This window comes from Lethenteron reissneri, chromosome 14 (assembly GCF_015708825.2).
Source record: "Lethenteron reissneri isolate LAM-NWPU_2019-01 chromosome 14, ASM1570882v1, whole genome shotgun sequence".
NCBI classification, from domain to species: Eukaryota; Metazoa; Chordata; class Hyperoartia; order Petromyzontiformes; family Petromyzontidae; genus Lethenteron; species Lethenteron reissneri.
Genome location: NC_083792.1, coordinates 11,993,764 through 12,021,761, shown reverse-complemented (window position 1 = coordinate 12,021,761; position 27,998 = coordinate 11,993,764). Strand labels below are relative to the sequence as shown.

The following is a 27,998-nucleotide window of genomic DNA, read 5'->3' as shown; positions in this document are numbered from 1 at the left end:
TCTTTTGTTATGATCCTTAGCTTAGGGTGCCCCTATGCCCTGAATGTCACTTATTCAGAGGTAGGTGTGAAAAATGAGCACTCCCTTGGCCCACAAGCATTTTTTTGCACGGGAATGACAATTACTCTTAAAAAGGGTCACAGAATGTGTTGTTGTGTATACATCAGATTGGAATCGGCCTCTGAGATTGCACATTGGGCTTTCGGCGGTGAAATTCATTTTTAGAGGTGCTCTTAACGATCTCATGACCGATGATGAATCATCGTGCATCTGTGAGTTACTTTAGGTTGTTCCTTGAAGCCTGTGTCAGGATTCAGGATTTAAGTTTATGTTGTTCAAATGGCTAACAGTAAACAGGTTCCAACCTTCGGCCAACAAAATCAATATTTACTACTGAGCCTGCCTCTTAACTGCCTGCTCTTCCCATGTGGCCTTTGGCCACTGCTGGAAATGTTTTCTTGGAAATCCTTCTTCATTAGCATGGAACCGGGGCCTCCGTAATTACAAATATTCAGAATAAATTAACATATATACAGAACACACAAACAAATACAAAACACTCGTATCCAATATCCCAGCCATGCAGTAAATGAATAAAACACTCCCTGTTTAACTGAGACCCATCGAGGCAGAACCCCTGACATCCGTGCGCACAAATTATCATCTGTTGAGCACTACTCCTGGGACGATATCACTGTCACAGAGAGAGAGAGAGAGTAAATGCAGGGACATTTCTCAAGGGCAAACAATTACATTGTTGCATTAAGGCCGAGTCTAAATTGATAACTAACCCTCTGGGTCTGCCAGCAGTTATAGATGTGCAGTTAAAATATTCACGTTTTTACGCGCATGCACGCCCAATTTTTTTGGCAATCCGCTGCTGGGTCTATTTGATCATCCTTCACCACGCCGGTCGGCCTGGGTTGGTGAAGGTGGGTTGGTGAAGAGCAACAACAGTGGATTTTCCTGCACTGCCCTCCACTGCCCACGACACATTTTTTCTGCACGGTAGTGGTCACCTCATCCAAGAGCTATCCAGGCTACAGCCTGCTTAACTTCCGAGGTCGAGTACAGAGGTAGTGTATTAAGTATATATATTTACACACTGTGGGAAATATGATAATAATTATTACTAAATGGAAATGTAATGCAATTTTAAAACGTTGTCACTAGTGTATCCGATTGTAATTTGTTACGTGAACTGCTCAATCAGGGGAGCAAGAGGGCCCACGTGGGTTCTCGTAATTGTTTTGCAAAATCAATTTGGCTGCTGTTTGTCTCCGGGAAAATGGATAAATTGATTTGACAAGAGTTTACAGGAATAGCTTTGCCTCTTGTCCCCCCTTGTGTCCCTTCTCATGCATCATGCATTTAGCTAATGTGATCAGGCGCTCGCTATAGGTCAGTTATTGTGGTTGTACTCATTGATTAGATTTTCTCCGTGGCCTGCACATGCAGACATTGAACAAACAGGCATGAGGCCTTGGTCTGTATTTAGTATTATTATGATGATGATTCCACTTGTTTATCCAGGGAGCCTCACTGAGTCCCGAAAACTTTTTTTCAGAATGGTGTTGCTAAATTCAAACAGAGTGACTCGGCATCAAATTAAGTCACAGGATCTGTCAGGTTTGCTTTTGGAACGGACGTCACCCATTTTTCACGGCTGATACACACCCGTCGTGTTTAGTTTGTTGCCCTTCCACCGCACCTCCGATGAGCATAGTTCGCTACGTACGGTGCGAAAGAAGTTCAACGTACGTGCATTAATAGACCCGCAGTGTTCAGCTGGGTCGGTCAGTCGCTATCCCATTTGAGACGCGCGAAGCAGCGTTGCCTCTTTTGCGAGGGTGACCCGGGTCGTGGGATTTTAGGGGTTAAGCCTCCAGAACTTCAAGGGGGTCCTTACCAAATAAATTTGCTTTGATAGCTAGTCGGTGTAACCCACGTACATAGCCATATTAGCATGGATTTGAATGATTAAAAAAAATCGTGATACTAATAAGCATAATGCATGATTTATTTAGAGTACTTGAAGGCTATAAACAGTGCAGCTTAATAATAGGGTTGGAACAAGATATTGGCTTCTCATTACCGATTCTTAAGTGCATGATGATGATGCACATCTCGAATCGTATGTGTAAAAGGTGATGTTACTTAGATTCGTACGTGCTGGATATAATTAGTTTGCATCACCCCTGCAGCCTGTGGCAGGGGCTACTGTTTGCAGCAATGTTTAAAAAAAGCATTGATTCTAAAATCCAATCGCGAATCTGAATTGCCATGGCAGAGTGAATCGTCCCAACCTGATTAGGCACAGAAGGTCGGTGTTTGGTGCTTTACCTGTTTTGGTCTTAGCAGCTCAAAGGGCTTGCAGTTCTCCTTATTTTACGTACACTATTGTTCATATATATAAAACATAAGATGCCAAATGAGTCGTTTGTTCATGTTTTATTTTAGAAATGCGTGAGAAAATACCCGTTTACTCATCTGATACAGGTTTTTAAAAATCATGTACCACTACATTTTCCCCCTATCGTCCCTTTTTGCAAAGTTATTATACCATGCTCAGTTCAAGAAACATGAACTCTTTTCAAGTAAGCCTTCAATAGTGCTGTTTGTTACTGGCCATTTGGCATATTGGCGGCCTATGTACCTGCACCTAGCAACTGTGAGCACACTCGACGTTTAAAAACACCCGACGAGACGAGGCAGCTGGTCAATAAATACATTTTAAAAACTCTAGAGTTGAAGCTTTCGTGACTGCAAGGATTCATATTCTTAGGTTTTTTCGGTAAAGTCACGTAGGTAAAACATCAAAATTAATAAAAATAAAATAAAACAAAAATCACGACGTTTCGGAGGCAACACAAGTCTCCGTCATCAGGTGGGACCGTCACAGCCGGATTAGCTGCATCAAGTGAGGCAATGATTCAAGATGTAATCCCTTAAAAAGCAAGTTGAGGGGGAGGAGAGGGGTGGGGGAGCTAATCAGAATGTGGTAGCCAATGAATGGAACGTATCGGGAGGGAGGGGGGGCGGGGCTCAAAGACGGCACGGAGTGCCAACGTACAACATTTTAAAAACTCTGGGTGTGCTCATTCTGGTCAATGTGAGAGCCATCGTCGTGATGTTCTTACGAGCAGTGCGCTTAGCAATGGGGCAGTGCATCACCAGGACTGCCGATGGCTTGAATAGTCGCCGACGACTGTTTAGCGGCAAGGTGTGAGAGTGTAGCCGTTCGCATTAACAGCCGTCTTTATGATTTAGAGAGGGCCGCCTTCACCAGCGAAGGTATTGGGGAATCAATGTTTCTCTAGATTAATGTACTTAGAGAGGGGAGCCACTTGCTTGCATTATCTAAAGAAGATAAAAAAAATCCTTACGGGAAAAAATTGTGATAAATGTAGTGAATACAAAAAAAGCCTGATTTTTTTTTTACAGAACAAGCCACTTTTAAACAAAACAAATACTCTGTGTGCGTGTGGCCTCTTTTATGTCCTGCTTATTTGATCTAAAATTGAATGGATGTATTTTTATGAGCCAAGAAATGATATATTTGAACAATTTATGTGGATTCTAAAATGCCCTAAAAAAAGTCCACAAACTTCACTCGCGTCTATGAAAATGGTGTGCTTTAAGTAGCAATGATGCAGCTAAGCCTCCCGGAGGTATGATCATTTGAGGGGCTGCTTGAGAATCTCTAATGCTGCTTTGAATATCGGGACCGCTCGTTCGTGCCTCTGTTTGACTGTTGGGTTGCAAATAAGAGCGTTCGCCGTTTCATCTTCATGGAACCTGCGACACACACACAATCAGAATATTGAAAGCCGTATAATTAAAATGCTAACGTGAGTCTTGCCAAGGTCAGTGGCCTAAGGCGCATGCGTGTTTGTGTGTGTGCGTGGTTGGCTCGGCAGGGATGTGGTAGCAGGCAGGTATCACGGCAAACACAGCCACACACACACGCACAGTTGCTCCTCCGGAAATCCTGCTTTATGTGTTCGACTCGGACCAATGGAAATATTGACAAAAGCCAATTAAGTGATGGCTACAGCAGATCAAAAGTGCATCACTTTTATAGGTAGGATCTTATGGTGTTTTTCAGATTGCAAAATGCTAGCAATTGTTTCCAGCATCTGAATATTATACGATGTGCATAATGTGCTACACATATGTCTTCTACACGTATATTATGCTCTTAATTTCATCATCATCAGCCATGATCAATCTGCTGCTGGGTACAAGCCCCTCCAAGCCACTGCCACCTAACGCAAATTCTTTGCTCACTTTTCAGTTCTGTTATATATTTGTAATGAATGCCGATGTTTCTGAACTACGCGTCACAGACGGGTAGTATGCACCGACGAGAAACTTTACTTTGGCAAATTTCCACGTTCCTTTGCATTGTCAGTTTTAACTCACCCCCCCACCCCCCAGAAAATACTAAAACTATTCTTGGATTTTTTTCGAAACATATTTGCAATTGCGTTTTTTGTGAACACAAGGATCAAAAGTAGCAGAGGGCATCGGCAATAACCAAAAATCCGTCACGCAAAAAATCATCCCCTTTCCAAAAAACGTAAGTTCTCAGTTTGCCGTGACGCGCAGAGCGAGAAACATTTTAAATCGAGTAATCATTTGGTTGCGATTGCTCGCGAGAGATATCCATTTTCAGATGGCCGAATTACAATATTTAAAACATCATCGTCATTATTATACTAGTGAAAGGTGTTTGTTTCCTTCATTATCGCACTGCTAATGATGTATTGCTAGTTTTTTGTCCATCATTCCGCTTTCAGCTAACGCACCTAGACGTGGTAACAAGAAGAGCGTGTACACAGTTATCTTCCTGTGTGCCACGGCTTTGATGTCAGACATCCCAAACGTGAACAATATGAAAATACGGTCATTGTGATTATCAGGGGATGGGATCGGTGGCGCAGTGGTTAGTGCACTACTCTACGCTATCAATCCGTTGACATCCAGTTTGATGCTTGGTCACAGCTCACATCGGTGGTGAACGATATCTGAGCTGGTCCTGGGCACCCCCGCCCTCCCTATTTACCAATTTGCCAATCTGCACACACCAGCATGGTGAAGTATGGTCAACAAACAACATGGCATTCGTAAGCCTTCCTGCAGGGGTGCATTGACCAAAGAGGGCTGTAAATTACTTGATTATGATTTTTTTTAGTTTGAAACGTTGTCAACACTTATTATTATTATTATTAGTTCAACATGGAGAACAGAAAGTGCAGAAAACGAATTCCCACTTGAGACACCGGTGAATATTATTTTCCAAACATCCAAGGATATTCCTTTCTTTATGGGTAACTCACTAAGTTATTCATAATAAAGGTGTTTGGGTTAGATCGCGTTATTTATAAATTTGTCGCAACCCTCCACCACCCGACACGTCCAATCAGTAACAAAAGACAAATAGTTCACTACTTTAGCCCACCGGTGTGTTGAAGAGTGAATCCACAACGACGTTTCGCTGGTAATTACATCCAGCAACGTTAATTATGAATAATATTGGTCGCGAAAGCCTACGTGTTAAACTGCCAGGAGTGGGGAATAATTACGCAAGGTCGGTGGATCACAAATCCTGGATTAATAATAGCAATGCTAATTAATTCTATAGGAGAGCCTCACTGAGTCTCAAAACGTTTGATATTTTGGGGTCGTGCATTGGGATATTTGGCCAGCTCCAATAGTGAGTGTTTGGGCTTAACGAAGAAGACATTTTAGTTCCTGGAGAACACCAATGCGAAAGAGGCGCTAACACTCAAAGGTCCATACAGATAGATTTTACAACGAATTGTTCTACTCCCGTCTCCTGGCCACCTCGAAGCCCCACACCTATAACGCCTGGTAGGGCTCTGGTAGTCACCCATCCAAGTGTGGCCAGGAAGGCGTAATTTATTTTATTAAGGTTTACGATGGGTGGTACATACTTGCTTAGCTTCTGAAGTCCAATATAATCGGGCACATTTAGGGTGGGTGCCTAAGACATTCAACTTCAATGACAGCACCTGTGGTTGGCACTAGAGGCAGTGGGTTGTTGTTGTTGTTGTTTTGAGAGTCCACCCCTCAGAGGGGGAGCTTTTCTCTGGGCACTCCAGTTTATTCATACAGCAGGCACAAATACTCGGAAGGAATTGGCCAAATATTATAAGGCATAACATAACAATATGGCAAAATAACAATATTGTTCTGCATTGGTGGGCCTTGGCCAGTGCCATTTATCATGAGGGATTTGCATTTGGGAGGAAAACCGAGTACAGTACATGGCGAAAAGCCACACACGCACGGGAGATAACACTGGAAATTAGTTTTGAGACTCAAGTGAAGCCTATTCTGAGGAAAAATAACATTTTTCGGTCTTCTGATACACGTTATCACTACGCATTGGCCAGATTTTCTTAATTCACATTTCCGATGGGTGGTACATTCCAACAATAAACACCCCGCCAGACGTTACTGGTCATTGGCGGCCATATTTACAGGGCTCATTGTTGAGATTTTACAGGGTTTGTTGCTGTGATCATTTCTTAAAATAAACAGTTGAGAGGTGGGAAAAGGGGGTGGAGGGGTGGGGGCATAATTTATTTTAAAAATACTTAATTCAATTTTTTTTTTATGAATGGCCATGGCCAGTATATTGGGAACAAACTGTGAATATGGAAGCATGGGCGCTCCATTGTGTCGTTAAACTCGCTGCGTTGGAACACTTTTTCGCGGTTGCATGTTCACCACCCTCCCTCCAGCACCATGGTGGAATATTGTGTGGCTGAGCGTGGGTGTGTCCGGATCTCTTATCTTCTTCTGGGGACACCTTGATTAGCTCCATACAAAGCTACGGCAGGAAATCGGCGCTTTCTGAATGGCTGGTGGAATACAATAAGCCCATCCGTAAGGCTGCAGTTTTCCCATCTCATCCCGCTGCACCATCGGTGGAATACATCCGGGCCAGTGTGGTGTCGAAATAACATGTTAATACTGTTACATTGTGCTATTATTACAATGCAGTGGCGGCTCCTGCAAAATCTCTCAGGGGGGGCAAATGTCTGGATGATTGATAAGGATAAGGTCCACCCATGCAATGGATAAATTAACAGCTTAAGCATGTAAAGGCAACTTCACTTCTTTAATATTAATGAAAAATAAAGTGACTCTTACAATACATCTTGTTTGTTTCTATACTCACTATTAAAACAAACCACTCAAGTTTATTTTATATAAGATTCCACTAGGTGGCAACAAATTATATTGTTGGATGAAACGTGCTTACGTATGATGACGTAAGCACGTATGATGACGTAAGCACCTTAGGGCGAGCCCTCCCGGAAGCCATAGAGAATGCATTGCAGCGCCCCCGTTCGAAAAAAAACATCTTTGAATGTAAGTCTATGGGGCCACTCGGGGCGATTCTCAGTCGGAGTGAAATCGCCCAAAAAGAGGCGTTACTCCACAGAACGTGACATGACGCTGATTAGACTATATCCAGAGGCACAGTGACGGCTAGCGTGACTCTGTGGTTGAATGACATTGGTGGTGCGTCGCCCAATCGCCCTAATGAAGAAACCGCCCCTGTTACAATGTATTATACGTGTATAATAACCAACTATCCAGTTTAACGGAGGTAAATTGTTGCATAAATGCTAAATTGTATCGTGACATTTGTGAATTAATTATTTACACTTTTAGCATGCATACATACTAGATATGCTGCTATTGGTACTGCTAAAAAAGTTTACGTGATTTCCTGCTTAAATGAGCATCGAGGCAGTGATTATCTTATGCTAATGACTCCGAGAGAGTAGTGAAAAGTACACAATCCTGTGACAGAGGCATGTCTGTCAATAAAGAAACCCCCCCACTGTTGACCTCCCCACAACGTAATTATCATCATAATCACGATCCATGGGCAAATAGCCCTCAGGTAATGTATTTCAACTTTCCTCTGTCTCGTGCCAAGATGCTCAAGTGGTGCACTTCTTTCTGGCACCACAATCTCTTATGTGAAGCCATTCTCTGACAATTGGTTTTTTACCCTTCTATCTGGCAACAAAACTGACACCTTTTTACGAGGAGTCATGTTTGCATAGACCGCAATACCTGCAGTCATAATACAAACAAAAACATAACTCTGATAATGTGCACTGTCCTTGAAGTTGATTGGTCCACACCCGAGACAGCTTTCCTTAGAGCCTAGTCTCACATGGTAGATGACGCGTCATCTGGTCCAACCCACGTGAGACTAGGCTCTAAGGAAAGCTGTCTCGGGTGTGGACCAATCAACTTCAAGGACAGTGCACATTATCAGAGTTATGTTCTTTTGTTTGTATTATGACTGCAGGTATTGCGGTCTATGCAAACATGACTCCTTGTAAAAAGGTGTCAGTTTTGTTGCCAGATAGAAGGGTAAAAAACCAATTATCATATTTTTTGCTGGCAAATGAGGTTCCCATAAAGCCATTCTCTGTTAAGTCTTCCTCGATTTCCGGTTCTTTCCATGTTCATGAACAACACACTTGAAATGTTGTTGTCCATCCTATATGTGTCCCCACAAAGTCGTACTTATTTGACCGACACTGGGGGGTGGGGAGTTATGGCTTCAACTTGTGACCTTCTCATTGCGAGCCACTCCCTCTGCCGCCGACCCAGCTGGCCGGTTCTATATTTCGGTTCTAAAAAAAATCGGTTCTATATTGTTTACTACACTATGTAAATAACCACGTGGGTGGAGATGTGTGGAAAATAGCTTCATCCCCTGGAATATTTGTTCACCTGTGTGCATGCGAATGTCCTGTACATCTTATCAGGATTACATTCATTGTTATGAAAGCGGCAGTTAGGTAAACATTGCATTTCATGTCCAATAACGTATTATTATTATTATGATATTTTGCAATCCTGCGATCGTCGAAAAATCGATATAAAAAAGCGGACAAACAAAAATATATAACGCAAAAAACAATTTTCAGAGTGAATTGCAAAAAATGACAGGCTGTGGTGCCATGAAGGTTATAATTTGTCTTCAATTTTGTAAAAGAAAAGCCACCGCTTGCCAAAACATTGGATCAATGTAAACAGTGCTCTCTTGGGGGTTTTACTGTGGATGCCAAGGCCTTAGAACACCTTTTCCTTGAACATGCACAAAGCAAGATTTCCCACATTAATGAAGCCACCGCAGCGCTCCGCTCTGTGTGTTTATTTACACTTCTACATTCCCAGTGTGATTCCCAGCAGCAAATAGAGGCATGACCCGGATTTGACACTTTTTTCTGCGGAATGGGCTTTCATCATCGTCTAGGCAAGCTGTCAGTCACAGCTTAATTGGAATGGGACAACAAAGGAACCGCCGTTGCCCTCTGGTCGTGGGATCATGGGATGGTAGACAAACTCCTCGTGAAGGTGCCGTGCTGCAATGACCTACTCTGCTTCGGGGAGCGCGAGGAAGCCTACACTTTCCACAAGGAGTGACTAACCCCATATCTGCATTTGTCATCAATATGCTAAATTCCTCTGTTGATATGTAAACTTCTTTGTCAAGGCGCTCTCCTCCTCCGACCCAGAGTAAAATACGCTGCCAAGCTGTTTCTTCACCTTAGGGATGGCTGCTTGCGCTGTGGCCGAAACGTCGTGAGAATTGAATTTTATTATGTTTTATTTTGTATTATTTCATCATTTCCCTTCTATGTGACTTTACCAAAAGAACCAAGAAGATGAATCCCTGCAGTCACGAAAACTTTAAATCGAAGTACAATCTATATCATGGCTAGAAAACAGAAAACATATATCTCTATATAAACACACATATGCTCTGTGCGCGTAATGAGTAACTAAATGGATATGGAGTCAGATTTGTCCTATAGCAGCGGGAACACAAATATAGGTAAATCCAGGTCAACTTTTTGACCTTTCCTCTGCCTTATAATCTTTAATAGCCGGCGTATAGTGCATATTATACTCGCATACATACATGTCATATAAATATATGTTTATAATTATGGTATTGAAAAACATATATATATATGTAAAAAAACAGCCAACGTTTTTAGATTTGACTAGATTTCATTTATTTCCACGAGGCATTCTTGGCCCGCAGCTCAACAGCGAGCAATGGGATGTGATTCACACTGAAGTGTTCCGAGTGAATGCATATTTCTACGTATATATACATAACATTAGACTGCAAATAAGTTGTGATGTGTCCAGTGCCCTTGAAGATATTTCCATTTTCAGTCGAGGAGTGTCAAATCCCGTGGCTTATTTGAGAAATAGTTCAAGGAAGATGCTCATGGGAAGTGATTTAAGGAACATTTTTAGCATTTATTTAAGTGACTCCTTAAATATTTCAAAAGAAAACTGTAGTCTCAGCTTACATTGAGCTTTAGATGAGATTATATAAATAAAAAAAGAAGAATGGAAATATAAAATGGATATATATTCCTTTTAGCTTCTAATGCCAGGACTCTTTTGCTTGTTATTTTTCTACTTTGAAATGGTGGCTTATGTTTGATCACTCATATGAAAAGTCTCGGATTTCTGGCTCGTGAAAACAAACGAAAGGCAGAGGCATAGGCGCAGCCCTGCAATTACAGGATCATACCACTGCTGGCGGAAGGGGCTCCGCTCAAAAAGCTCTCAGGAGACCCCTATACATTGTATGCTAGCCCACTCTTCCATGCTGTCCAAACGGTTTAGAAATAGTGGGAGTTCCCACACTTTACCCCACCACAAGCAAAAGTGACTTCCTGCTCAAATGAGAACTGTGAGGCGGTGCTCATCTCCTGTTTAAGGCCCTGAGCCAATGGCAAAAGTCCCCATTCCTATGACGGGGGCAAGTCTTACCAAATGACAACCACTGTTGACTTCTCCACAACGTGGTACTCGTTTTATTGACATCAGTGGGATGATGTGCAGAGGCAATAGCAGATACCTCAAATGCCATTTTTTTCATCCAGACCGGAACACAGCCATATTCTATTAATGAGACAATAGGTAGCTGAACGCGCATTGGCCATCACATAATGCTCCAAAGACATTTTTTTACGGGCTGTTTATGCATTAATTTCAGTTAAGTTATAAGCAAGATTTGATTTGTCTAAAAGCTCACATAGTCTGCCACACGGTTAACTGAACACCCCCCACCATACCCCTCCACCCCCCCACATCTACAGAACCTTTGGTTCATGCCTAAGCTATGTGTAATTGTGAAATACAGCAACATTTGCCTGTGCTGGTACTTTGTAGCTAAAACGTGCATACTATGCACATGAATTCTGGCCTTTTGGCCAAACTGTCCTCATTAGTGTCATTCTTTATGCTAAAACCGAACTCCGAGTCACTCCGATTAGCACGGTTGGCTACGTATGGTGCGAAACAAGTTCAACATACAAACATACTCCTCTCTGGTGTAGTATAATTAGGCATATATTTGACTTCTGGGGTTCATGTGTGAAGAGAGCAGGCATTTTCACTAATTGAGTGTCCGTACGTCTGAGTGTAACCCATTCCCCTATGCCATAATTAGGTCTGCTTTACGGACTGTTTCATCAACTTAAGTCGACATCATGCTAAAATGTGCCCCAACCTTTAAACCCATGGCCTCCCGGCTGCTGAGGTGACGTCAGGCACCATGCGCTGTCGTGCATCGCCCTGTTAACTTGAGTCCTGTCTGCCGCAGCAGTGCGGTGGCCCACGGGGAGATTGTTACGCCAGCAGTGTCACCCGCATACTTGCGGACGGCATATTGTATGAATGTCTGTTGAACTTCTTTTGCACCAACTGTGCTGAACGGAGGTGTGTTGCAAGGACAACAAATTAAACAAAAAACAATCGGTTATCAAGGAATTCGTTTACAATCTAGATTTAAAGGGACTTAGCTCCAATGGCTTCCTCAGATCGGAAGAAAGAGCGTTCCAGACGACCGGAGAAGCCGATGTGAAAGCGCCACGCGATGCAGTGGCGGTCTTTGTTCGATGGTTAGCCAAAAGCCGCTGCGAGGATGACCGCAGTTTGCATGATGGTTTACGCTCCTTGATGAGATCAGCAAGGTATGTTAATGTCTATACTTATAGACACACATGTATTTAAAATCCCACGACACTCCGTTTGGTGGCCAGATTCATATATCAGTGTGTACAGCCCCACAGCGAGACGTCGTGCTACTCAAAAGAAATTGTAAATGTTGTGGTTTCACTCTTCAACACACCGTTGGGCTAAAGTAGTGAACTATTTGTCTTTTGCTGATTGGCCGTGTCGGGTGGTGGAGGGTTACGACACATTTATAAATAACGCGATCTAACCCAAAAACGTTGATTATGAATAATATTGGTCGCGAAAGCCTACGTGTTCAATCGGAAGGTAACGTTGGCAAGTGTATCAGTCTCCGTTGAGGCGGTGAACGGTGCTTGCTGATAAACCATTGCTGCCCTTCCGCCGCACCTCCGATTAGCACGGTTGGCGACGTACGAGGCGAAAGAAGAAATTCACATACACATCTATATTCAACAGTAAAGTAATAGAGTGTGATGTGAAGAAGGCTAAGCAACAAAGGTAAAATTGCACCAAAAATGAAAAGTATATAAAACGAACAATTTTACTTCCAGGAGATGATAGTGATTAGATGAGGCAAGTGAAATCGATTGAGACATTTGCACAAACTATGATGTATAAAAGTCAACACGATGGCTTACACAGTCAGGACACATCACAGCATATCAACACATTTACAGAGGTTTACCTCGAGGCCTATTTGTCAAATTCTCATTGGACTCATTTGCAGTTGGGATTGAATTTAGACCCAACTGGGAGCCAAGGGGATAACATAAATTCAGGGACGTCAACTGAAAATGATGCCAGGCCAAACCTATTTTTCTCACACTCTCTACAATACATTCAAAGGGGGGTTGCACATCTGGCTGTGATGCAATCGTGGCGTTAACCTGTTTGTAAAAGCATTGAAAATAAATATTGATCAGTGGAGTGTGTAGAACTAATGGTAACCAATATGGACGTATATATATATGTACATATATCCAGTGTGATACAGCCCCTTTGTTATGCCACTGCTGGATGATGGCCTCCCCCATTGGGTGCAGGTCGTGGAGGTTATTTGACGATACTGCACGGAGGTCCGCATGGGTTGGTGAAGGCGGGCAGCATAGACGTTGGAGCACAGTACAGGACAACAATGTATTTCGCTGCACTACCATTGGATTACCACAACATGGCTCCACAGCAGCCTACAGCATTCCGCTTGCACGCATGGTGGTCGCCCGTCCAAGCACTGTCCATGTTCAACCCCACTTAACTTGGGTGCCGTGGTGGCGGGATGTTATCTCCCTCGCCTGGTGTGCAGGAGGTCGTGGGCTCGATCCCAACCCTGACACCTGCTGCTGTATATTTGGAGTTTGCATGTTCTCCCCCGTGGTCACGTGGATTTTTCTCCAGTTCCAGTTTTTCTCTCCAGATTTATAAATGTGTGTTCAGAGTGTCTGGCTGCTGTAAATTCCCACGTGGCAAGCCACTTCGTTGACCTATCGCTTGTGGCCAGGTCGCTTCTGAAAAGAGCAAATAGCTCTGGGGTGCCTTTTGCCTGGTAAATAAAATAGCTTTAGTTGAATTTCACTTGATCGAGCACATTCCAGGTGTTTTGGGCAGGTGATCTGATCATGGCCAATGTAGATACCTGCACACACACACTTTGGGAATGGCAGAGAGATAAGTAGACGAAGGTACAGTAGCTGTGTTGCTCAGGAAGATAGTGCCCGTAACAAAGCGTTGAGGATAACCTCTCAATTGATTCTGGCTGTGAGCAACAGGCGCCGTCTACAATCCGCAGTAAAAAAACGTTCTCATGGCTATCAACTATCACGGCTTCGGGCCCAATTTAGTGATCTGCATCCAGATCAGATCAGAGCAGTTTGGCTGAGCGCTGAATTCTGTCCATTGCAGCTCCGAGGGCTCTATGTACACTCGGTGTGTAAGGGTTCACCCCCCCCCCCAGGCCCACCGAAAAAGTCCATCACACTTTAGAGTCACGATTCTGACGGGTGCTCGGATTTGAACCCCGCATTTTAGCCCTACTGCGCCAGCTTATTACCACTCTGGCCCCTGAGCCTCGCGGTCATTTCCGTTAAATCGCTCGTTTTATAAACAACTGTTGATGATAACAATGACAGTTTCTATAGTGACGTCGCATGGCAAGCTGTTATCGATGGAGCACTAAGTGAGGTTATATTACTTTTTGGTTCTCTCGGTAAAGTCACGTAGGTATCAAATGAAATAAAATAAATTACGACGTTTCGGGCGCAACACAAGCGTCTGTCATCAGGTGGGAAAGCTTTTGTTGCGCCGAAACGTCGTGGTTTATTTTATTTTATTTGATACCCACGTGACTTTACCGAAAGAACCAAAGAGTATGGATTCCTGCAGTCACGAAAGCTTCAAATCAAGATTGAGGTTTTCTTGTTTAAAGATGTCCGTCACATATAATGTCGCAATGTCCCGTAGGGAATCTTTGGTGGCCTAGCATTTCCAACTGTGCCATGTGATGCCTATGGTGACACAATGGCAATTATTGCTTAAATAATTATAATTGTCATCTTCGTCTCGCATTTGGTTGCAATGGCATAGTGTGCTGTATTCGTGAATTGTTAAGCACATCTCTTTACAATGTCAGTGTCATGCCCTGTCAGTCCTGCGTCGACTCTTTTTAGGAAACTCGCGGGTGTCAAGACTGGAGATGGGATTTTTCTGCCTCTTTATAAGCTAATCCATCTGTGCGAGAGAAGAGATAAATAATGAAACAAGTAGATGTAGGTTATTTCGTTAAATGATATGGCCAATCTATTTTAAGAATAACATGCGAACACACGATGCTAATTGCGTGTGCAAATATTCATTCTATTTTCATCGTTCGATATTGGGTCAACTGAATATCCAACAATTACATTAGTATGGATTTTTATTTGCAATTATACACTCTCTCACTACATAATCACATTGCGTTTATACAGGCGTGTGTGTAGAATACTTTAAATGGTTACATCGCTGTGTGACGGAGTTCCTTCCGTTCGAGATCGACGTTCATGTGAACTTGATGATACTGCTGGACGTAATAATCTCCAGTAAAGCCTTGTACCCTTTAAGTATTGTGAGATTACTCTCCAACAACACCGGTGTTGTTGTCACCGAAGCAGCAAGAGATTAGGCACGTTTGGTTCACACGTTTGTTTACACGACCTAATCCAAAAAAGAAACCAGTTGTTGAGTTCCTTATGTTACTGACTAAATAAATGTGCCTGTTTTTTTTCCAGCCGGAGATGATGCAACGCGAAGCAAGGTAATGGCTACTTGAGACGAATCTCTCCTTTTAATTTATAAAAGACACGTGACACAATAGCATGGCACGTAAAAAAAAAAAAGAACTAATTTCCTGGCAGCCAGTCCGCCGTCATATCGTGTGCATTCATGACGGATGCCATTAGCGGAGTGCGAGAACATGAATGCGATGTATGACGGCCCTTGACGTTAAACAAGTGCCAAGCACAGAGCCAATCAATGCACTTATCCCCGAGTCCACATTTGCTGAATGCTCCTGCACCCAACGAGCACAAGAGATTAAGCCACGACACTACATTGTGGCGGTGACGCGGCCCAGCGGTAGTGCGTTCGCCCTGGTTTTTACTGCTGGTGTAATAACCGTAGTGATGATAATAATATTGCTACTATGTGCCATCTGCTTCACAGTAAACACTAATGAATGCCTGAGTAAGGCCGTTATGTGCTGCCATGAGGGTCCAATCGAAAATGACACCGCAAGTTATTCAATTGGGATTACACATAGCAATAATCTCCCCCTACTGGGAGAATAATGTCTGTTTGTAGGCCAGATGTTGAGTCGCCGCTACACTCCCGCTTCTCCATTCGTAGCACAGTACGGCCGATTCACCACCACTGCCACTCTTATAAGAATCAACACGACGAATCGATGCAGCCGTTAGACCTCCAACACGTCTGATTTTTGCTGCGGCTATACCTGTTTCTCTCCGTGTTAAACTGACCTCTCTCTCTGTCTGCATGCCCAGCGCGTGCCACAGGAAGGTTCGCGAGCCACGGAGTCCCACGGTGATGAAGCCCTCTCTCCGGCGCCCAGCGTGGAGATGTTGGATGAAGAGAGGGGGGAGCCCAGCGAGTCGTCATTCAGTGACCGCTCGGTCCCATCAACCCCAGACACGAGCCTGACCCCAGACAAGGCTCAGAATGTGGCCGGAAAGGACTCCGACGTGGAAAATGGACCTGCTGGTGTTAGATCCATTAAGGTCTTTTGATGATTTTATTTATTTGCACTTTGAATAATTTTTGTTCAGTGTCTTGAGCATTTTTTGTTGATTAAATTTTTCTAATAAGATCATTTTGTTTCGTTGCAGAGGGAGAGGCCGAACTTTGACGCCCCCATTCCGTTTGAGCGGCAGCCCTCGTGGAAACGCGTGAACAGGGGCTCGGTTGGGCACAAGACCAAAAAATCTAATTATTCAGATTTCTCAGAAGATGTAAGTAAACAAAAAAAAAATATGTAACATTTGTATTGTATACATTTTTCGCAGTATCACACTCATTGGGCCTTGACCCAGAATGCACTGGAAGCTAAGCATGTTTTGAGTGCAGGGAAAGTGCTTGGAAGGGGGACTGCCACGCATAAAGCAGGCAGTGTAAACACTCGGGGCAGCAGCAGAGGGCACCACAGCAAAATCCACTGTTGTACTTTCTATGCTTCTCACAACCTGTGTTTGATCCGCGGCCACGGCTCGTGGGTGATTTCTGAACTGGTGCCGGGGTCTCTCCCCTTCGCCAAACCCTCAACGACCCACGCGGTGAATTAAAATCACGAATCCTCCTCCCCACTTCGCTCAAGAAGGGCTCAAAAATGATGTCATCACATCTACCCCTCTGTTTAAGGAGCGAAACAGGAGGATTTATTCACAAATCTGGCTGTCGCCTGATGAAGCTAGTTGTAATTACTGGTGAAACGTCGTACTTCAGATTGTAAATGTTGTGGCCTTGCTCTCCAACACACCGGTGTGCTGTGCTAGTGACGAATTGGTATGTTCTGTTAACGTGACAAACCTTACTAATTGGCTGTGTTGGGTGATGGCGGGTTTAACGACACATTTACGTGATCTTATCCCCGCGCCCCACGCGGCACGCGGTTCACGGAAGTGCCTCGACAAAAAAAAAAAGGCTGTTACGTGCAAGCGTACATGCCCGCAGTGAAGCGACGTTACGTTTCTCTGCTTCGCTTCCATTGCAGCCGCCTCCGGAGCCGATGAACGAGAGCGCGTCGTCCGCGGAGAACCTGGCGCGTTACGAGGTCTCCATTTGGGATCTCAAAAAGGGCGAGGGCGGCGTCGGCGGTGAAGGAATCCGAAGCCAGCCTCCGTCGCTCTGCTCGGAGAGCACGCTGGACGACACGGCCAGCAAGTTCTCGGACCTCGATCCTCCGGCCATCGACACGTCGGCCGACGAGCTGGACGACGACACGCAGACCGAGTGCAGCAGCGGCGACTCTCCCCGCCTCTCCAAGGCGTCGAGTGGCCTCGACGAGAGGCGCGGCTCGTCGTTCGCTGACATCATGCAGCAGGAGCGGGCCGAGTGCCAGGTGCGGGCGATGCTGAGCAAGCCGGCGAGGCGCAGCACGCAGGAGCTGGTGTCCAACTCCTCCGCGACCCAGAGCCAGGACGGCAGCGCCGACGAGGAGATGACCGTGTGCAGCAGCCCAGTTCGGCAGCTCGCTGACGGCGCGGTCGACAGGAGCTCCGGGGAAGACACCGTCTGCACGAGCCCGGTGTTGGTGAGCTCTCAGGTCGGCAGGACCGAGTGCTCGAGGGAAGACACTGCCATCGCTCCGGGCTTTTTCCCAATCGGGTCCCCAAGCAGGAAGAACAGCACAGACGACGAAGAGTTCTTCAGCGTTCTGATTCGCACGCCCTCGAGGCGAGTCAGCAGGAGGAAGAGCAGCTTCAGGGTTGAGAATTCGGCGCCGTTAAATTCTCCGACGAGTGAACTCGGCGTGACCGTCAGCAGAGCTACCAGCGTCGAAAGTCAGAACTCGTCCTCGGTGGTCAGTAGCAGCAGTGGCGGCAGCAGCGGCAACGATGTGGAGCTTCATTCTAAGGTGCTGCCGGGCAATGCTGAACATTTGTCAAAGGGTCCGAGTGCAGAAATTAGTCTGGATTTTCCCGCTGCAAACAAGGAAGAGCCCTTGACCTCTGAGAGTGAAATTACAGACAAGGCGCGCTCCAGTTCACCAAAAGTTGCTCGTGCATCTTCCTTCTCGAAGCAAGACAGCTTTCCCTTAGAGGAAACAAAGAATGATTACAGGTGGAAAGACCGCGTCGGCTCTGGCGTTAACAAAAGAGACAGTCTGGCAAACATTCCCCAAGGTTTGGTGCGGGATTCTGTTTTTGCGAAAAGAAAAGCCGAAATCCACAACTTTGATAATTTCCCCACTCAAAAGTCAGCTTCAGAATCGCTTGATCGACGCGTTTCATCTCCGTCAGTGGAGAGAGCCTCGGGCAGTTTCAGCCGTAGGCGCAAGTCCGAGAATCCCAGAGAAAAATCTGACAAAAATCAGACATTTGTAGAAGAGACCAAAAACTTGGATCCATCTGAAGCTGCGAGTGAATCGCACGCGGAAAACGTTGCCAAACAAACCTACGGCGTGACCGTGTTTTCTGGAAGCGTTGTGAAGCTGGCAGCGGCCAACGAGTCTCCTGAACCCAGCCAAGACTCGTTGAACTCGAGCTCCAGCGCATTGAGCGACGCCGCGAGCATCAATGAGGGAAATTCAGACCGGGAGCCGCCAAAAGCGCCAGGCCCTCTCTTGCCGACCGCGCCTTTCGGCAACGAGGAGTCTCACGGCGGCACGGGCAAATACGACAGGGCGACCTCGCGCACAGAGCCACGGTCGCCGTCCAAAGAGCCGTGCGATGACTCGCGCATGCAATCTGCCGGTCGCTCGTCCAAGACATCCACCCTGTCCCGACCCACGACCTTGCCCAGCCGGCCGAGGGTAACCTTCACCGCCATGTCCCACTCCGTCCACTTCAGCGAGTCGAATGACAAGTCCAAGTCGCGAGTGTTCAACATGGCGCGACAGTACAGCATGAGGATTAAGAAGCCCAAGTCCCCGACCGACCCTACTGCTGGGGTCTTGGAGCAGCTGCAGAGGAGTGACGCGCTGGAGGAGAAGCTGAAGTGGTTGAACGCCGAAGGTAGGCGCTTTGTGCTCGTTCGCCGTTGCTTGTTTGTTTGTTCGGCCTCTTTTTGGGCTGTTCCCTGCCTTTTAAAAGTGACAGAGAACGGTCGCAGGCAAGAAAAGTGGGTGATTTACAGCAGCAGCAGCAGAGGCAGCAGCGGCAGCATCAGAGGAAATTGTCACGAAGTGTGCCGCATGGAGTTTTGCGTTGATATGGATTTGCCACATGAGGATATGAAGTAAAGCGGCATGGGCTCATGGGTTTCATTTCGTCTCACCCCACGAACTAAAGTAATAGCTGCCCACGTGACCAGTTGCTCATGAGACTGTATCTGTAACAAAATGCTCTCAGCAAGTATTTAGGTTTTTGTTTGCTTTGCTTTATTTTTGCCACGGGGCTGTTTTGAGAAACTGAATAGTGTTGTTGTGTCTTGGAGAACGCTTTGATGACTTATGGTTGAAAGAGCCCTGAAAAGTATTTTTTGCAGTATTCATTTAACCTACACTCGGATACAGACTGGTTTCTGCATAAAATTAGAATAAGCGTGCCCCCGTACTTTGCATATTGATGTGTATTTTTAATATAGTGTGGATATTGCGTGATTTTTATGTTGGAGGTTATGCCTCATTATTTAAATTTATTTCTGAAAAATAGGAATGCCATCCTTAATTTACAACCAGATACTAAACATAATATGAAATGCATGTATGAATATAATGAAGGTACCCTTGGCCAGCGATATTTCAGAGAAAGAGATTACAAAGAGACTGAGTTTGAAATATTAAACCATAGTTCATGTGCAGGTAATCTAGGAAATTGAAAACATACTCTTTCATTTATCAGTGACTTCTGAGCTATGAAAAATTATTCATGCCTATGAAACGTTTGGTGGCAAATTAATGTATAGTAAATTGCAAAATAATAACCTCATGTTAATATATTTCAAGATATTTCCTTTAATCTTCAAAGACAGATTGCTTTTACCGAATAGTATAAAATCTTAATAATAACAACGTTAAGGCATTGGTTAATCTACTCATGGATGAAGGCCTTTCACACCCCATGTCAGTGATGGGCGGCTGTTTAACCAAACTTCACCATGCCAGTTCGTGTGGGTTGGTGAAGGGGGGCCCAGGACAAGTTCAGACAACACTCACCACAGATAGTCCGTGTGTATGTTGATCTTCTTTCGCACCGCCCGTAGCCAACCATGCTAATCGTTGTTGTGTCCGCTATTATCCATACCCGGGAGCCAAACTTAGGCTGCTGAGTTCACGGTGCTGCACTGTGCAAAAAAGACTATTTCCTTAAATGTGTAACAAAGCACGTGTGGTGTGTGTGTCCTTGCTTCCCCCCCCCCCCCCCCAATTTATTTATTGTCCACTTCAGAAAACAAGCTGGGCTTTGATAAAGCGGTCGGCGCCGAAACTGTCGTCTATCCCAAGGTCCGGGACAGCGGGGTCAACAAAAGGTCAAGCGTGTTGAGCGACACGTCGATAACGGCCGCTGCAGAGCAGGCCGGGTCGGACAGATCGAGCACGGCATCGCTTCCCCCGTCTCCAGGCTCCTTCACGAGCTACTCGCCCAGATGTTTGTCTCCCACCTACGTGACGAACAGGTTCTTTCCGGAACCGAGTTACTTCTCCCCCAAAGGGGGGGTCAACTGGCCGACCGTGAAGGAGCTACGGTGTCGCTATCTGCGGCTGCTGACGAGCGACGGCGGCGGCGACGGCGGTGGCGCTCGAGCCAAAACGCTGGAGCGTCATTCGGATGGCCGAAGACACGGGTGTCAGCAGATAAGAAGAATCAGCTCCGAGACCGGCACGGCCTCCACAGGCACGGGTGAGCCGAGGTCGGAGAGCAAGCGTCTCCCGCGGACGAGAGAGGACTTGGGCCTTGCGGATGAGACCAAAGACGAATCGCGGAGCCGCGGGGGCAACTCCTCCGGCAGCAGGGCGCACACAGAGTCGGAGAATAACGGCGCCGACACGGCGGCGATTCACCTCGGCAAAAACTTCCCTTACATCGTCACCGACGACATCCCCGTCTTCGACTCTGACGTGACGCTGCAGGACAGTCCCGGCGTGGTCGTCGTCAACGGCACGTCCTGCGTCGGCGGTCGCCCGACGAGCAGCCCCGCGGAGCGTCTCGGGGCCCCCCTTCCCCTCTGCGGCGTCGAAGACGACGGCGACGACGACGACGAGGACGAGGGAGAAGAAGAAGAGAACGCTTCTCCAGCCGGTGCCTCCACGAGGGAGCGCAAGCAGATCTCGATTAAGCCAGCAGCGGAGAGGTGGGGCCCCCGCGAAGGAGGGGCCCTGGGCCCCGAAGTGGCGGCGTGGCAGCGCGATGGGAACAAGCGGAGGGGCATCGCGTTCGGAGGCAGCAGGGCACTGTCTGCCGGGGAGGGCATTGGCATCGTCAAACAGCTGAGGGATATGTTCCAGAGATTGAGCACTTCCAGTCACGTCTAGGGAAGGTGGCGTGATGGTCTGACGTGGAAATGTTGTCTGCCCGTTGTTGTGAACGAAAATGTACAGGTGGATGTATGGATGTTCAAGTTCTTTCGCACCGTACGTAGCCAACCGTACCAATCTGAGGTGCAGATGCCTACTATGAGTGGATTGATTTTGTATATTGGAACTTAATTCCACATTATTGTTTTATAGGTTCTGGTTGTTTTAGATGTTTTTTTTTATAGTCCTACAGAGAGGGACAAAAAAAACATACAAATAAACTGCCAAATATATTAAGATGTAAAATATCAAAATAAACCCCACGTTTTTGGGCAAGGAATACATTTAGCAACGATAAGTTTAATTACATGTATCGTGTGTAATTCTGTAAAGTTTGAGTGGTGATATATTTCCTTTAAATTAATGGTCGCAACTGTAGATGCTTTAGTGGTGTCTTGCCAAAATTATATAGATGCCCATTTCTACGATTACACAATCAGGAAGCAATATGTAAACGAAGCAACAAAAAAGCAATATGCCAGTGATAATTGCTACATCTTAAACATACAAACACGTTCTTAACTTATTTACATTAATTAAGAAATAAACCAAAGACTGTTCATCAACATACTAAGGACCAAATTGCCTTTCATGCAATGATTTGCCGCTGCTGGCTTTAATCGCAGCAATTGCAGTAAGCTTGTATCGTGCTCCAAGCTCCATCGCAAAGCAGCGTGGCTTCTTTACGCGTTTACCTGCATCGTCATAATTAAGTGTTGCACTATGCAAATGACTTGGGGTTGATTCCGAGTTGCGTGACGACAAGGGCATCACGCGCATCAGTGTCGCCTCGAGTGTCCACACGAGTTGCGCATCATTTGAGCGACTTCTTCTCCGCAGAACCTCTGGCCCACGTGGTTGTGCACGGTGGGGAAAGCGAGATGGCTGTTGTGAGACGGAGGAAGCGATGTCTTCGCTGTTGGCAGCAGTTTCCAAACGGGTTGACACGTCTCAGACCGAAAGCTGGTGATTCTGTGAGCGCGAAAGCTGTTCCATTCTGTGACGTCCAAGCGTCACAGTCAATAGCACCGCCCCACCGCCACGCACCCAATGCTGTTGGCATTTTGCTGTCATTCTTACAGGGCCCTTTATTGCAGAATACCACGGAGAGCGCCGGGTTTTATATTTATTTCTTAAACATACGCTCTTGTTTACGCTGCTCACACAATGAAAAAGCAGCCTCATTCGTGATTCCACACGCGGTATATATTGACAGGTTTTTTCTTTTTTTGCACTGCACGACGCGTAAATGGTTCGACACGCAGCAGCTTTTTTGGCAGAGGTGAGGGCAGGTGATTATCAAACGCGTGGACTGTTTTTTGTCTTCTCCAACGCAGACCTCAATTTACCAATCAAATGGCGCTTATCCTCTCTGTGTTTTTAAACAGCAAAGCAAGATGAGGCAGAAAAGGACAGAAGAGGTTGAAATTATCCGGCTTTTGCCCATTAACGAAAAATACACAGCTCCCTCACAAATTTGCTCAATCACAGCGAAAAGCAAATGTCACTTTTTATTATTTACAGAGAATAATGTCAATTTCGTTCACAGCGATTAACCTGCGCGCGATTTTTTTTTTATTTTGCCTGATTCTGAATAATAGGCTCCAAGTAAAACACTGGGATAGTGGAATCTAGTTATAGAGCGAGCAAGTCCTGGTAAATGTCACAGCCTCGTCATGTGTGCTCGTAGTTGGATGGAGTGTGTGCGTGTGTATGTGTGTGTGGTATTAAATGGCGTTTGTCAGTCACAAAAATGTCCTGCACAGGGTGTGGCAGCCAATTGCAAGCGAATTGAACGGTAACTAAGCGAGACGGAAGTTTAAACGTGACCATCGTTTGCCATTTCCATCGCGACAACAAGCTGTTCACCAGCTTCAGATAACAACGTGGCCACCTGCTTTCTGGTCCGTTGCTTGAAGGTTGCCAAACCTTCCCATCGCCATTGTTGTGCGCGAATGTTTCAATCGGTGCAGCTGCGCTACCGCCTCGCCAGCATGATTACTTCTTGAAACATTCACGTCAATTACGCTGCGCGAAAAAAAAGATGTATTAGCCCAGCTGTGTAATGTACAATCGAAGAACCGCCCCGTCTGTCAAAGGAGATAAATTATGGTTATGTTCGGCCAAAAGAGCGTTCGCGTGACGTTAGCCAACGCGTTTTTAAATGACCACTATACGTGCGCCGATCGCACCGGGCCGGGTGTCGGTGTGTGTTTGTGCGTACATTCGTTCGCTGTTTTCCACGTTGTGCAAGAGATATTAGGTTGCATAATTTTTTTTTTAAAACGACATGTTGTTTTTGTTTTTGCTGTAACATAAATTAACAGAACATAATCATGTTTAATTAGAAAGAAGCATATGAAAAATGTAAGCAATAATTAATTTTTTTCTCAGCTGGTTTTTCCTAGTTTAATATTTGTGGGGTATCTGTATACGTTACTCTGAATGGTGCAATAATAACAGAATCATGTATAATATAAAACAAGATCTTTTCGGGTAAATTCTTTTGTACGCTGTCACTTTTAACAGAACCTAGGCAGCTGTTTGAAATCTGTGGTATCATTTAATATCTTTACATATACGACAGATTATGGTCAGGTGGAGGTTGTAGCCTGACGATGAGAAGGTGCAGTTCAAATACATAATTGGGCCCTATTTCTTTTTGTCTTAGGGAAGCACTCATCCACCTTCAATTCGCCATTGCTTGCATTGCCCAATTAGCACTCTGGGACGGATCGTTTAGGTGTGGCTTGCGAGCATTTACGTAATAATTTTATTTGAAATAGCGTAATTCATGCAATTACATCGCACAACGCTGCAAATCAATTCGCCAGTCCCTACATAGATAATACAAAAACAAAACCCCACTACTTGAAAAACAATGAATATGTAAATAACGAGGAAAAAATTACAAGAAAATTCTCATCACAGAGAAATTTTATTTAAATAAATAAATTCGTTGGGTCTCATTACCCCAGATCACAATCTCAACATTTTTCCGGATTTAGGAGAACCTTCACAGGAGGGTTGGTGGAGTGGCAAAAGAGTTATGAGCCAGTTTGAATCGGTTAATTGATTTGATTTGTCGGATGTGTAGCGGAAGAATGTCCCAGTCTGTGGGGCTGCACATGTGAACGCTCGTCCACCAATTACATGTTTTTTGGGGTGGACAGCAAACCTAGTGAAGCAGAGCAGAGAACCTGACGTGGGAAATAAACTGCCTACCACATGTTCTCCTGGCACAAATTGTATTCCATTACAGAGTGGACTTTACAAAATAAAGAGAGAGGGCCAACGACCACCGTTACGCCATTTGGCGGTGTCGCCAGAATTATCGCGGGAATTTTACGACAACGGCAAGAAAAAACATAACATCGTTCGCGTTTGCCTGTTGGCCTGCATCACACCGTCACTGCTGTCGCGTTGACCCTGGCAGTCGGGTCAGGTGAACTGGGTGCCGCGGTGGTGAGGTGTTAACTACCTCGCCTGGTATACAGGAGGTCGTGGGTTTAATCTCGACCCTAATGCCTGTTGTATATTTGGAGTTTGCGTGTCTCTCTCCCCGTGGTTGCGCGTGGATTTTTCTCCACGTCCTCTGGTTTTTTCCTCCTCCACATTTAGAAACACGCGTTTAGAGTATTTGGCTGCTGTAAATGTCCACGCGATAAGCCACTTCGTTGAGCTGTCATTTGTGAAAAAGAACTACATAGCTCAGTGGGCCTTACCGGGTTATAAAAAATAGTCTTAGTTTAGATGAAACTGCAATGCACTGAGGGAGCTTTGTTATCTGTATTGGCCTGAGTTGTAAATACTACTGTTGCATTTATTGTGGCAATGCGTTTCCTTCATAATTCCATTGCACGGTGATGTAGCAGCACTAATGTGACAGCCACACTCTCGTTGTGCTGGCCCGTTTGAACGCAGATGCCGGCCCAGACTCAATAATAAGGCGATCGAACTTCCGCCGTTGCGTTCATACAGCTGTAAGCATTACATATTAGTTCTATACCAAGCGGAGGGGAATCAATTGAGGAAGTTGTCAAAAGCAATAATGAGAATTGTATGTGCAGCAGCGCATACCTGCAGGATCGTGTGTTAATATTAACGCTGCAGAGACTGTCGCCTCCGTCGGAAAGAAAGGCATGCTGTACACTGTAAACATCAGACATGTCCAAGAATAAATTGTAAAAAAAAAATGGTTCATAACTTCATATGCTGTTGGTGCACGGTGTCGGCTGACCATTTTCTTGATCTTGTGTAATAAAATGGCTCGCAAACAGCAATGAGCAGTTTGGTTAATTGGGATGTGAATTAATATCGCTTCAATCCAACCACGAGGTTCAGCTATGTTGCCTGACTTTGACATGTTTACTTAGGTGAGTTTAAAATCCATCTTCAACTATGTACAGCGGGCAAAGTACTAGTTTGAGGCAAATATCAACGCTGCTGCTCCGCACAGCCGATGAGCACGGTCGGCTGCATCCTGTGCAAAGGAATTCTAGATTTGAAGCTTTCGTGACTGCAAGGATTCATTCTCTTAGGTTTTTTCGGTAAAGCCACGTAGGTAAAAAAGAAAATTTATAAAAGTAAAAATAGAAATAAAATAAAATAATAAATCATTTTATTTTTAATAAAAGTAATAATAGAAATAAAATAATAAATAGTTTTATTTTATTTCTATTAAGTAGTAATAGTAATAAAATAAAATAATAAATCATTTTATTTTATTTATATTATTACTTTTATTAATTTAATTTTTTACCTACGTGACTTTACCGAAAAAACCTAAGAGTATGTGCAAAGGAAGTTCAACATAAGTGGCCGTACGCGATGGTCAGGTCAAAGGAATTCCTGCTCCAATGAGCATCGAGGTGGTGCCCGCCTCCTGCTTGTGGTCCTGAGGCAGTGGTGGACATTTCCGAGGCGGGTGGATGTGGGTTGATCCCAGAGGACAACAATCAGTGTTGGCTTCTTTAAAAAGCAGTACTCGATTTGATCTACCTTGGAGCGATGATGGGCCGTGTCAACCTCCGCCCCAGGATTTGAACGCGCAATCCTCCGATTGCAAGCGGCTCGCTCTTCCGCTGAGCATCCCGGCCATCTATAATTAGTGACGATGCCATTCTCATTAATTTAGAAAAGCCTCTTGAGACTTGAGGTTTTTTTTGTCAGTTTAAGAAAACCGAAACACCCAGAGAATAGTCACACATACGAGATGTGAACACTCAGCAACCACAATCTCCTAGTCACCTCGCGAGCCACAGCACCTGGCAAGCTCTAGCGGTCTCCCGTGCAAATATTATCCAGGCTCGGCTTGTGAGGTCAGGTACATTCAGGGTGATGTCATAGACACCTATGCATGGCAGAATATCAGCAAACAAATGTAAGATTTAATATTTTTATTACACTAATGATGTGTGGCATGGAAAAATATCAAATGCAAGTACTTCATTATGCGTACTGCATACTAAGAATGTAACGAAAATCCCTTTGTCAAACCACTATTGGGTAAAAGGCTGTGTTCGTCTTGGGGCCTTTCCATACTTCACCCCAATCATCCGTGCAGGTTGGTGGAAGTGCAGACCTGGACCATTTTATCTCTCGCTGGCCACTGATGTTAGCCGTGACCAGCAATCAAAACTCCAGTTGACAGGTTCATTGCACAGCGCACTAAAAGCCGCCGTGCCATTACACCCTTGCATTCGCAGTCAATAAGACCCATTGGTCATTTAAGTACGATAAACGTCTACTGCAATGTGTGTTAATCCGTCACGCAATTAGTATAGAGGAAATATCCTGAAGATGTTCCTTTGAGATGGGCGTGTCTGTGTTATCACGGAATGCTTGTCATTGTTATTCTTATTTAAAGCAACGCCGTATTTTTATCTCGGGGAAAACAGAAAGAGATTGTTGGGCTCAGATAAGGCATAGAGGCGCATGTGCATTAATAAAAATGTTAAGCGCCTCCAAATGTATCGACTGAAAACAAGTAATGTATGCATAGTGACATCGTTTGTAACAGTGACTGAAAATAGACATCAGCAGGAGTAAAGGGCACACGGGCGCTTTAATAGAACGCATTTGTCGCAATTTCCTGACACGGCAATTTGTTGTGCCGCTCACAATGGCTTTTCAAGGTGGCCTAACGTCGCTTTAGTAAGACGGGAATTTGTTTGCGACGTCGGATCTTCCTTCGACGATATCC

At 45.1% G+C, this 27,998-nt stretch overlaps 1 protein-coding gene across 2 annotated transcripts in view; it reads left to right on the top strand.

The window, feature by feature from the left end:
* The window catches only part of LOC133342398 (pleckstrin homology domain-containing family G member 3-like), a 103,582-nt gene extending 77,510 nt beyond the window's left edge, over window positions 1-26,072 (top strand). For both annotated transcript variants that reach the window (XM_061551549.1, XM_061551548.1), the window contains 5 exons: window positions 15,336-15,361; window positions 16,107-16,340; window positions 16,449-16,571; window positions 17,330-19,292; window positions 20,667-26,072. In XM_061551549.1, coding sequence (XP_061407533.1) covers window positions 15,336-15,361; window positions 16,107-16,340; window positions 16,449-16,571; window positions 17,330-19,292; window positions 20,667-21,751 — 3,431 coding nt within the window. In that variant the 3' untranslated portion in view covers window positions 21,752-26,072. The remainder of the gene's footprint in view (window positions 1-15,335; window positions 15,362-16,106; window positions 16,341-16,448; window positions 16,572-17,329; window positions 19,293-20,666) is intronic.
* Window positions 26,073-27,998: the final 1,926 nt, after the last annotated feature.